The 13,464-nt window shown below is 31.3% G+C and overlaps 1 protein-coding gene across 1 annotated transcript; it reads left to right on the forward strand.

The window, feature by feature from the left end:
• Positions 1-3,114: 3,114 nt before the first annotated feature.
• On the forward strand, positions 3,115-5,322 carry LOC142236376 (uncharacterized). Its single transcript, XM_075307618.1, has 2 exons — positions 3,115-4,895; positions 4,966-5,322. Exons 1-2 carry the CDS (start codon positions 3,197-3,199, stop codon positions 5,067-5,069), a joined length of 1,803 nt encoding a protein of 600 aa, XP_075163733.1. The 5' UTR covers positions 3,115-3,196; the 3' UTR covers positions 5,070-5,322.
• Positions 5,323-13,464: the final 8,142 nt, after the last annotated feature.

Genomic DNA, 13,464 nt, shown 5'->3' on the forward strand with positions numbered 1-13,464 from the left:
ACGGATTTTTCCTTAAATAAATTTCCAATACAATAGTTAATGCATCGTTGAGTGTATTATAAAAAGACATAGGCAATATAAAAATCTTACTACGAAATGTGGACAATTTACTAAGAAAAATTTTTGTATGGAAAAAAATTTTTGTAGTAAAAATTAACTTAACCACAGACGGGTGTATACAATTTTTTATGGATTCCTCGTAAATTTTGAATATATTTTACCTTATCCTATAGATAGAATACCAACTAATCAATAAACGTGATACTGGAAATTGAAGTGAGAAGAAATTATGAAATTATTGCATCATCTTTTTTTTGTTTGTGTTTGTTATTGCGATGATGTTATGGAATGTGTGTTGTTGGTATATTTTGTGGTGATAGTTGTTTTGTTGCAATAGCGAGATCAGAAAGGGATCATGTGTGTGTGGAGTTATTTTTATGACTATTTGTGTCTTTGAGTTTTATTGGTGCATTCAGTTCTGTTGATGCATTTATGAAGCGCACACGTGGTGCGCTTGCGTGCGGTATTTGTGTTTATTAATAAAAATACATTTATTTCGTAACATTTTAGAAACTGATAAGTGAATGGTGTGATGTTAGAGAAAACAAAAACACTTTATATTGATAAAAAATAAATAACTCTAAAATAAATCACATATTAAGAAACTGTATATTTCTATTAATAATTTAAAATTAGTGCGGTTTTAAATTGGTTTACATAAAAATGATCTATATTTACTCTACATCTGGATCACAGTACAATTTTTTGAGTCTATATTTTTATGTTATAGCGAGTCCTTAAGGTGTGTACTAAGTTCGAGTTTAGGTGCTAAAATCAGAAATAAATCAGTAAGAAAAGTATAAAATTATACGCCTTCGATGCAAATTTAAATATAACTTGATGGAGAATAGCTCGAAACAAGTTTTTTATTAAGTTTATATTCTTTAAATGGATTACACGATTAAGAAAAGAAAATCGTTTTTAAGCTTATGTAGAACGCTGTTTTTTTTTTAATTTAATATGATGAATCGTTTTCAAGTTATTCCAATATATATAGCGGAAGTGCCTTAATTTTGAACATAACCGTATATCTCAAAAAGTCGAGCTCTTAAAAAAACAAGTGTAAATTTGGATTCAGCGACCTCAAATTACTAAAAATTTGATATAAATTTTAAATGAACACAAAAACGGTTCAATTTTGTTCCCATGTATTTCTAAAGAAAACTAATCATGAAAAATTGGGATTTTAGCCACTAAACTCGAACTTAATATCCACCATAAATACTAAATGCTATATTGACAAGTGGAAATTATATCTAATTTTATTTTTTTTCATTTATATTCTGAGAAGGATTTCAAAAATGTCCCATTTGTGCATGGATATGATTCCACTAATGTAGTAATTGGATGATTTTTTTCAATGTGGTAAGTTTTTCGTCCATTTGTAATAAAGCCAAAATTTCTATTTATTAAAAATAATTTTCATTTGCAGGATGACAGCAAATCTAATGGTATTTTTTGGAATCGTCTTACTGTTTAATGCTAACTAAGCTGATATCCCTATTTGCTCTAAGAAATTTCTCTTGTAAGTTAAAGATCAAAATACCATAGAATTTGATATTTTTATATTTTATATACCTTTTTAACTTCAGAGGCTTGTGATGCAAATCCACACAACAAAAACTAGCGAAATCGGTGAAATTGGACAAAAATGAAATGAAAATAGCAACTTATGGCATATATCTTTCATATGGATAAAAAATGGAAATTGATATTAATTAGTTTCATTCTACTAACATAGAATATTACTCTTTTGAAGAAGCAATTACTAACTACCGAAAAGTAACAGCATACAGCGTACGAATAAAAACATTTCTTTTATTGTATATCAAAAGCCATAGTTTTATGTACTATAATAATAATTTTTTGAAATAAAATACTGGTAGTTATGAAAAATTGTCTTATATTGTACGAAAAATTTCTTAGTTGTATACAGGCTTGTTGTACCTTTAATTCCTCAATTTATTTATTTCTTTGAAAATTATACTGATAAACAGTTTATTTGAAACCAATTTCTAAATATAGGATTCCCAAAAACTTGTTCATTTTTCCGGGTAGCAGGAATATTTTGAATGAGTGTAAGTACATTCTTCCCACAGCGTAGTAAGAATGAACTAAAATACGATGCAATACATAAACTTATTTATAAGTAAATCATGAACTTATCTAGATGAAAAAAATCTTTGGCGCCAAATCATGGTCATTCTTACTATGGGTTAGTTCATTTTTCGTAAACAATAGTAAACTTTTTTTTCGGTGTAGCTATAGTGGCATCCTATTATTTCAGGCTCAATTAGTCCATTGTGCTACCACAAGTGGTGAACTTCCCTCTTGTCATTGAGTGCTGCCCGATTCCATGTTTAGCTAACTATTGCACCACGTTCACATAAAGATTTACTTATTTCCCATTATCCACATAATAGTTCACAATTTTCTCAACTAAATTTTACCAAAAATACTATGTCAACATCAACTTCGTGTGGAGCTAATGACATTTTTATCAATTTCTAACTCAAAATGTTCCTTCAAAATATGAAATTTTCCTTAACAAATGAATCAAAGTAATTATGTCTATTATTTTTTTTTAGAATTTTTTAAAAAATATTTACTTATGTGATATTGGCATTTATAATATAGCTTAGTTAAAATTATCTAAAATTAACACAAATTTTCTTTCCTGGTGGGTTCACTAGTTTTAGTGCAATTTTCAAAAAGTCGGTCAGGTGAAGGGCCCCCAGCCCAACCAGGTATCAAAAATTGAGGTACCCTAATTTCATCAAATGATCTACGTTCTTTGAATGATTTCAAGTAAAGCGGTTCAACCGTTCCCTAGCGTGTACATGTACAGATTTTATTTTCAGTGTATGATAGGGTTTTAGTATATTGACTCATATTGCAGGCAGAATTATAACCGCAAAACTTATCCTAGATCTTATTGTTTCCAACCAAAACCACAGAAATCTTCATGCTATAAATAATTACATTAATTGATATGAATGTCTTTGGACAAATCTCAATCATAATACCATAGAATAAAGAGAGGGAGCAAAATTTAAAAATTTTTACATTCAAATGAGAATGCCGATGTCTTTAAGCGAGATATCATACATCGCGTTCTTTTATCATTTCGGTCAAAATGGATGTATTCGAAGAAGTGGTACAAAGTACAAAGATTTTGGAAAATATTTGTAAATATCTCACTCTAGATGATCAAATAGAATGTCTGGATATTAATGAAACATTTCAATATACAATCGCCAAAATGTTATGGAAGAGAAAATACCATGATTTGAATATTTATAAAACGCCATATATAAATATGGTTACCAATGGAAAAGTAGAGACTGATATGGAAGCTTTCTTGGATAATAGTCGAATGCTACAAAGGACATCAGAGCCTAAAGACGCTCTTACATTTCAGAAATGCAATGTCTTCTTAATGAACATTGCCCGTAGAGTTCGAAATTTATCTGTCACATCGGAATACATAAATTTCCATCGAAAGTTGGGTGTGGTCTTCAAGTATATACATTTGTTTGAAAACATTTGTGTCTTAACTTATCAACGCATTATGGTGACCGATGAACATTTAGAAATAATGGCCCGCTATTGCTTAAAATTACAAAAACTGCAATTTATAGAATGTATTGGGCAGGAATTGGGTACCTTGAAACCAGGCCGCAATTTCGATATACAACATTTAACGCAAATGCCTCAGTTGCGGGATTTGATGATTCAGTGTAAACTTAGATCACCGTTAGTTGAAATTGATACAGATGTTCTACAAGAAATGTTCACTCATCTCAAACTTAGATCGTTGATTATGAGGAATTTCAAAATTATCGACAGAGATGCGGATACCATACCCCTGGTTAATGGCGACTACATGAGAGTATTAAATTGTGGAATAATTTCTCTGGGATATTGGCCAACATTTAAGAACCATATGAAAGATTTCCGTGATCTAAGAGAGCTAACGATCAACGTGAAGAATTGCTACACTTTGGTCAATTCATCGGTTTTAGAGTTGGTAGCCACATACTGTTCAAGATTGAAGAGATTGTCGTTGGAAAACTGCGATTTGTACATTGAGGATTTTTGCCTTATCAAAACTTTGCAACACTTAAGCTTGCTCTCCTGTGGAGGTTTTACTGCTGACAATTTACACCAGGTTTTGTTCCATCTATCCTTATGCTCATTATCATTGATAAATACACGAATTTTGGGTACCATCAAAGCAGAGAACCATTTACAATGTTCATTGGAACTTCTTGTTGTGGACACCATATATTCTCGTCCCATTTCGGATATATTCCGACAGTCTCTCAAACGTATGGAGAGCTTGCATACCATAATATGGCGAAACGGAGATATTCAAGACTCATGGCTTTTGGATAAATGTCCCCAATTGCGAATATTACATATATCCAATCCCTATTTGATACGTTATGATATTTTAAAAATGTCATCCCTAGAGGAATTGAGTTTTACGTCATGCCAAGGATTCTCATGGAATTTTTTATTACTGCTTATAAAGAACTTGAGACTAAAACGCCTAAACTGGCAGGGTACCGAAACAATGGATCGCAATAAAGAAATTCCAAGTCATGCTTATGAAGTGAAAACTACTTTGGAGAAAATCACCATACCCTACCACATATTTATTATAGCCGAAAAATTCTGGATTGATTTGCTATCCTTGAATCGAAACTTGAATCTTATATTTTATGGACTATATGGTGATGTGTTGAATACTCATTTTGTACGTGATCTTATCAGATCTCCATATGTGAGAGATACCTTAAAGCATATTCGTATATGTGGGCTTCTTATGGGTAAGATCGATAAAAAGGGCATCTATATCATTCGCTAACTATATTAATCATCTTATATCAACTATTTCAGATCTGGATTATATGCGTAACAATTTTAATGAAACTTTGGAGAGATTGAATTCAAACTTAAGCCATTTTAGATTAAGGCATTTGCCTATTACTATAGAATTGTAAAAATGGTTGTTGCAATGATAAAAAAGAATAAGCATAGTATTTCAGATATACGAAAATCGAATAAATTGAAGGAGAGCCATTATTGATGGTATAGAGGGGTCTGTCCTGTGTCTTTATCACCTTACCTATCTTTAAATTTGGCATATTCCATTTCAATTTAATAAATATAGGAAAAAAGTTAAGATTAATATATGGCTTCATATATCTACTGACATTATACGATTTACACAAATATATTCTTTAAATTTAGTAATTATTATTGTGCATGTCATGTGTAGCCATAATTTCTTTTGGAAAAACTTAGGAAATAGTGTTAGTTACACTGAAAAAATGAAATAGTGTTAGTTAAAAAAAAGCATGTCCGTTTACAAAGATTTTATCTTTACTTTAAAAATTTTGGTATTGATTCCGAGCCAAAGAAGCGGAGAATACAAGTAAGGATACTTTTAAGACACAACTCTCTTTTAAATTTGGGTTTTGTGTACTTGCTTTTGGGAAGCAAATTTCAATTTTTTCAGCTTTTTTTCTTCATATTCTATGAAAGTCCTTTAAAAACGAGTTAAGGACAACTTCATTTTGCAAATTAAGACTCGACTTTGAGTAGAAATTATGTTATTTTTCAAGTAAAAAACGTCGTTAAAATAAAGTGTTGAAAAACATGTCATATATTTGAACAATTTTTTGCTTTGTAGTCAAGATGCAAAAAGACAACAAATTAAAAGACAATTTCATTAAATTTAAAGAATTTTTCTGAATTATTAAAGTCACGTTGACCTTAGTCCAAACATTTTTTTCATGTTATGATACCTATTTTTAAGTGAAATCACTTTATTATAAGGACAATACGATTTCATTAAAAAGTTTATCGACTTTTGGACAAGGAAAAAACTTTATAAAAGAGAAATGCATCTTCTATGCTAAGCAATATTTGCATTCGTATGTTAAAGACATGAAATCTTTGACCTCACGATAATATTTTTTTTCAGAGTATTTGATTTTGCTTTTTTATAGAAAAAGAAAAAATATACTCGCCCGTGTAAAAATTGAGAGATCTAATCATGTCTAATAATATCAAAGTATATATAGTTATATCTGCTCAGATATGGTTGTAGATATAAATAGATATACGGAGATATGTTATGTATAGTGTTGTATATGATTAGATCTGATTCAAGATCTCATTATATATGTTGTTATATCTATTTATAACAGTCATATCTGGTAAGATCTAATTGTATATCTTCATATATGACATTATATCTAATTATATATCACATTAAATCATGAACCAGTTCTGTAACACGGATAAAAAATATTTGTATATGTTTTTGTGTAAATATAATGTGTGTTGTTGCGAGAATATTAACGTGATATAAAGGGTGATTCTTTTGAGGTTAGGATTTTCATGCATTAGTATTTGACAGATCCCGTGGGATTTCAGACATGGTGTCAAAGAGAAAGATGCTCAGTATGCTTTGACATTTCATCATGAATAGACTTACTAACGAGCCACAACGTCGAATTTTCAGTGAATGGGCCCTAGAAAAGTTGTCAGAAAATCCGCTTTTTTATCGACAAATTTTGTTCAGCGATGAGGCTCATTTCTGGTTGAATGGCTACGTAAATAAGCAAAATTGCCGCATTTGGAGTGAAGAGCAACCAGAAGCCGTTCAAGAACTGCCCATGCATCCTGAAAAATGCACTGTTTGGTGTGGTTTGTACGCTGGTGGAATCATTGGACCGTATTTTTTCAAAGATGCTGTTGGACGCAACGTTACGGTGAATGGCGATCGCTATCGTTCGATGCTAACAAACTTTTTGTTGCCAAAAATGGAAGAACTGAACTTGGTTGACATGTGGTTTCAACAAGATGGCGCTACATGCCACACAGCTCGCGATTCTATGGCCATTTTGAGGGAAAACTTCGGAGAACAATTCATCTCAAGAAATGGACCGGTAAGTTGGCCACCAAGATCATGCGATTTGACGCCTTTAGACTATTTTTTGTGGGGCTACGTCAAGTCTAAAGTCTACAGAAATAAGCCAGCAACTATTCCAGCTTTGGAAGACAACATTTCCGAAGAAATTCGGGCTATTCCGGCCGAAATGCTCGAAAAAGTTGCCCAAAATTGGACTTTCCGAATGGACCACCTAAGACGCAGCCGCGGTCAACATTTAAATGAAATTATCTTCAAAAAGTAAATGTCATGGACCAATCTAACATTTCAAATAAAGAACCGATGAGATTTTGCAAATTTTATGCGTTTTTTTTTTAAAAAAAGTTATCAAGCTCTTAACAAATCACCCTTTACTTGGTTACAAGCACGTATGTTTGGTCGCACATCACAGCAAGTGGTGAGCATAACTTTATATGTTGTGACAGTTTAAAGAGCCCCATTTAAATATCATTTTGAAGTTTCTTCATAAAATGCTTAACTTTCTGACACAACTGTCTTTTTGTTTTCAAAAATATCACCCCATAACTATCACCATTAGCAACGCCTGTTGTTATTAAATTTAAAAAAAAAAAAAATTATATATCAAATATTTGATAATGCGATTTGATATTTTTATTTCATATAAAAATCGACGTTTTCTCCTTTTTCGTGGAAGATAAAGGAGTATGAGAAGCTGTGATAAGGTAAGTTTATTGTTTTGTTCCTATTGTTATATATTGAATATTTTCTCTTTTCTAGGAAGATGAAGTTGTGGTAGTCCAGGAAAAGATTAAAAGGAGACCGAGGAGCAACGTAAAGATTTGTGACCAGGTCATATCCGAAGTTGCGATAGAAGCAAGTATTACCCAATATCAAAGCGATAGAATACAAATTTGCAGATGATTTGCATTGTGAACCGGATTCATTACATTATTCATAGTATGGTATTTGGGGCTTCGCATAAACCATTCAATATAGCGTTGGTTTAAATTATTGGATACGAGAAGCAAATTTTGGTAAGTATATGTATTATTTGCAAATATATCTTTAAACAAACTGATAATTCTTCTGTATATTTTATATTTTTCAGATTTTTCATTCCGAGTAGCCAAATAAAGGAATTGCGAGACTCATTTACAGAACTGTGTGCAGAGAGCAATGTACTAACGCCTTGGGAAATTTAAATGCCAGAACCCTTAGTGGCTATGTATATATGTTTTATTTTTGTTGTTTTTTGTAATTATACTTTTATACTTTATGATCCAACTTATAATATTAAAAAAAAATTATAAAACCATAAAATAAATCTTTTTTATTAATTACAGTAATTTCACTAATTTTGGAAATTTGTAGATAAGATTATATATAATAAGATATATTAACATCTAATTATATCAAATTATATATAACTAGATGTGGGCCAAATTTGAGATCTGGTCAGATCTAATTCCTTTAGAATTAGATCTGATCAGATATTACAATTTTTCGGATCTGACCAGATCTGCCTATATATACTATCATATCTAATCAGATATGGCAGGAGATCTAATAATATCTGGCCAGATCCACCAATTTTTACACGGGTCATCGTATTTCCATTCATTTGGCAACAAAAAATTAATGATTGTTAGAATGCAGTATCAAATTTGCTCCCCGTAATCTGTTGATCAGTTTATATGGGACCAATTTGCAAAATGATCTCCAGTAAATTGCACATATTGCCTTATCAACATTGTTCCGTACACCTTTTCATATTTGGTATGTATCAGGTCTGGAGTATTCAATGATGTCATTCAAATTTTTGAGATGATGTGATTTTAAGCATCAGCAGAAATATTGACATAGGTTGGATTAGTTTAGGTTGAAACACGTATGTAAAGTCTAAAGTCGGGCGGGGCCGGCTATATTATACCCTTCACCATTATGTAGACCAAAATTTGTGTTCCCGTGTAAAAATCGGTGGATCTGATCATATCTAATAATATCAAAGTATATACAACCATATCTGTTCAGATATGGTTGTAGATATAAATAGATCTACGAAGATATGTTATGTATAGTGTTATATATGATTAGATCTGATTTAAGATCGCATTATATATATTGTTATGTCTAATTATATCAGTCATATCTGGTAAGATCTAATTGTATATCTTCATATATGACATCATATGTAATTATATATACTATATATAGCGCCATATCCAATTATATGTATCGCATTCAGTCATGAACCAGTACGGATAAAAATATATATGTATATGTTTGGGTGTAAAAATAATATGTTTGTTACGAGAATGTTAACGTGATATATATTGTTACAAACACGTATTTTTGGTCACACAACACAACAAGTGGTGATCATAACCAAACAATATTTATTGTAAGAAACCTTTTTCAATATCATTTTAAAAATGCAAAAAATTCTTACCCTCAGACACAACTGTCTATTTGTTTTCAAAAATATCACCACATAGCAATCACAATTAGCAACGTATGTTTTTATTAAATTAAAAAAAAAATGTTGGTATCAAATATTGGATAATGCGAGTTGACATTTTTATTTTTTATTCATATAACAATTTAATGTATTCTCATTTTTCGACGAATATCAAGGAGTATGAGAAGCAGTGATGAGGTAAGTTTATCGTTTGAGTCCTATTTGTATATATTTAATATTTTCTCTTTTATAGGTGGACGAAAAGATAAAGGAGATCGAGTAGCAACATGATGATTTGTAGCCATGCCATTTTCGAATTTGCGATAGTATTATCTAATATCAAAAAGATTAAATAATGAATTGGAGATGGCTTACATCATGAAACGGATATATTATTCATAGTATGGTGTTTGGGACTTCGCACAAACCATTCCTTATAGCGTTGATTTGAATTATTGGGCACGAGAAACAATGATTGGTAAGTACACTAAAAAAAAGCATGCCCGGTTCCCAAGATTTTGTCTTTACTTTAATAATTTTGGTATTGATTCCGAGCCAAAGAAACGGAGAATACAAATAAGGATACTTTTAAGACACAATTCTCTTTTAAAGTTGGGTTTTGTGTACTTGCTTCTAGGAAGCAAATTTTTTTTCAGCTTGTTTTCTTCATATGCCATCAAAGTCATTTAAAAACGGGTTGATTACGACTTCATTTTCCAAATTCAGACTCGACTTCGAGTAGAAATTATGCTATGTTTCAAGTAAAAAACAAAATAAAGTGTTGAAAAAAATAAAAATAAAGTATATTTGAACGATTTTTTGCTTTGTAGTCAAGATGCAAAAAGACAACAAATTTATAGAAAATTTCATTAAATTTAAAGAATTTTTCTGAATTATTAAAGTCAAGTTGACCTTAGCCCAAAAATGTTTTCTTTCATGTTGTGGTACCCATTTTTTCTGTCAAATCACTTAATTTTAAGGACAATACTACTTCATTGAAAAGTTTATCGACTTTTGGACAAGGAGAAAAGCTTTATATTAGAGAAATGCGTCTTCTATGCTAAACAAAATTTACATTCGTATTTTAAAGACATAAAATCTTTGACCTCACGACAATATTTTGTTCAGTGTATATGTATTATTTGTAAATATGTCTTTACATAAACTGAAAATTTTTCTGTATTTTTATATGTTATATATTTCAGATTTCAGAGTCATTTATAATATTAAAAACTCCATTCATATTATGTATACATTCGTAGCCAATGAAAATCTGTATTTTTTATTTTATGAATTGTTTTCATATAATTTATGAATCCCGTGTTTGGAAAATTTTTGTGAACAATTTTCATAAAATAAATGCATTATTTTTTTGTGTATAGTTAAATTGGCTTTAGTGAATCTCAACATAGATTATAGACTCAGATAGATGAGCCATTTCTCTCCGCGAAACAAATGTGTCAGTTCCAAAAATTAATTTTCTGACATTTCGTTTTGATTTTTCGTAAAGAGCCTGTCCCAAACATTAATTTTCGGGCATTTGCTTTTGTTGCTGTTCGTAAAGAGCAATGCTACTGAAAATTAAATTTCGTATTTTGGCGGGTTTGTAAGCACGTTGTAGTGTACTGTATGTTCAAATACTTTGCATATATAACTTTTTTGAAATCAAGTTAGTTTGAATGCAATTTTTTTTTTGTTATCATACAGTTTGTGTGTACAGAGAAAATTTATTTTGTGATATTGAAAAAATATTTGCTTGGTACGTCACATTTACATCGACAAAGGAAGCTTGTATTTTGTTTTAGTTTTGTGATTTGTAATTATTATCAGTCAAGAAAGATTTAAATTTATGATATTGCTGTGGAACGCGAACTATATTATATATACTAAATTGAGGAGTTAAATATATTGTTTTATTATAGGTAAATCAGTCTGAGGACTCCAAAAACGTGTTTTTTCAGGAATTGGAGGCTTTCATCTCTCATTCCTCCTATTGAGAAAGTTTAATAATTTTGCTTCGCGTATGTAACTTTTATTGAGGAAGCGAAGTGGACATGATGGCGTATGCGTATTATAAGCTTGCTCACGGTCTTGTGTTGACCGTTACGTATACGTCATATGAGAAATTGGCATAATTTAAACATCTATATTGCAAATCTGAAGAACAATTATAAAGACGAATTCTTTATGATTTATCGCTTCATAAGAAAATAATCATAAGGCAAACAACAATTGGTACAAAAAGATTTTAATAATACTACCAATAAAATAGACGAATTATCTACACCAAAAATATCACATTTAAACTATACCTAATTTTGTCAAGAGTGAATATTTCATTATTAAAAACAAGTATAAACGGCCGTAAGTTCGGCCAGGCCGAATCTTATGTACCCTCCACCATGGATTGCGTAGAAACTTCTACGAAAGACTGTCATCCACAATCGAATTACTTGGGTTGTGGTATCTTAAATCGTTTTCTAAATTGTGAGTTAGTCCATACGTGGTATACATTAGGCAAAAAAGTATCTGTAGGTAAGTCTACAAATAATTACGAATCGATATGGACTTTTGCACGGTACGTAGGGAGCCAGAATTGAAATATAGGGGTCGCTTATATGGGGGCTATATACAATTATTGATATGGACCAATTTTTGTTTTATTGGGGATCGATTTATCTGAGGGCTATATATAACTATAGACCGATATGGACCTAGTTAGGCATGGTTGTTGACGGCCATATACTAGCACAATGTCCCAAATTTCAACTGACTCGGATGAAATTTGCTCCTCCAAGAGGCTCCAAACCAAATCTCGGGATCGGTTTATATGGGGGCTATATATGATTATGGACTGATATGGACCACTTTTGGCATGGTTGTTAAATATCATATACTACCACCACGTACAAAATTTCAACCAGATCGGATGAATTTTGCTTCTCCCAAAGCCACCGGAGGTCAAATCTGGAGATCGGTTTATATGGGTGCTCTATATAATTATGAACTTATATGAACTAATTCCTGCATGATTGTTGGATACCATATACTAACATCACGTACCCAATTTCAACCGAATCGGATGAATTTTGCTCTTCCAAGGGGCTCCGGAGGTCAAATCTGGGGATCGGTTTATATGAGGGCTATATATAATTATGGACCGATTTCGACCAATTTTTGCATGGGAGTTTGAGGCCATATATTAACACCACATACCAAATTTCAACTGAATCAGATGAATTTTGGTCTTCCAAGAGACTCCGGAGGTCAAATCTGGTGATCGGTTTATATGGGGGCTATATATAATTATGGACCGATGTGGACCAATTTTTGCATGGTTGTTAGAGACCATATACTAACACCACGTACCAAATTTCAGCCGGATCGGATGAAATTGGCTTCTCTTAGAGGCCTCGCAAGCCAAATCGGGGGATCTGTTTATATGGGGGCTATATATAATTATGGACCGATATGAACCAATTTTTGCACGGTTGTTACGGACCATATACTAACACCATGTACCAAATTTCAGCCGGATCGGATATTCAAAGATGAACTTTTAATATATCAATTTATTTATAAATCCTCTGGTGCTTCATAAACGTTCTAATTTTATGTAAAATTGGCAATCTACAAAAAGGAAAACGAAAGAGAACGTAAGCGTGCTCTTATTTTCTTCGCTTATTCTTAATCTTCGCAACTGCCAAACATCGTTTGACACCGATGGATCATCTAACATATATAATATAGGGTCTATGACTCTCAATCGAACTTGGTCTAGACTGAAAGAAACAATTTTCGTTGGTCTAAAATTTCGCAGAAAAGAAATTGATTTTTTTGCGTGTATCCAATTGTATTGCTGCATATACAAACATGCTCCTTTTACATAAATCATTTATATTTAATATTAAGTATTTTCAATGGAAAATAACCACAATGACTGATTCATCAATTTTATTTTTTTTTTTTGTATACTCATGCAATGTAGAAGACGTGAGATATTTCTACAGTAAAAATC

The sequence above is a fragment of the Haematobia irritans genome, chromosome 4 (genome assembly GCF_050003625.1).
Source record: "Haematobia irritans isolate KBUSLIRL chromosome 4, ASM5000362v1, whole genome shotgun sequence".
In the NCBI taxonomy this organism is placed as follows: Eukaryota; Metazoa; Arthropoda; class Insecta; order Diptera; family Muscidae; genus Haematobia; species Haematobia irritans.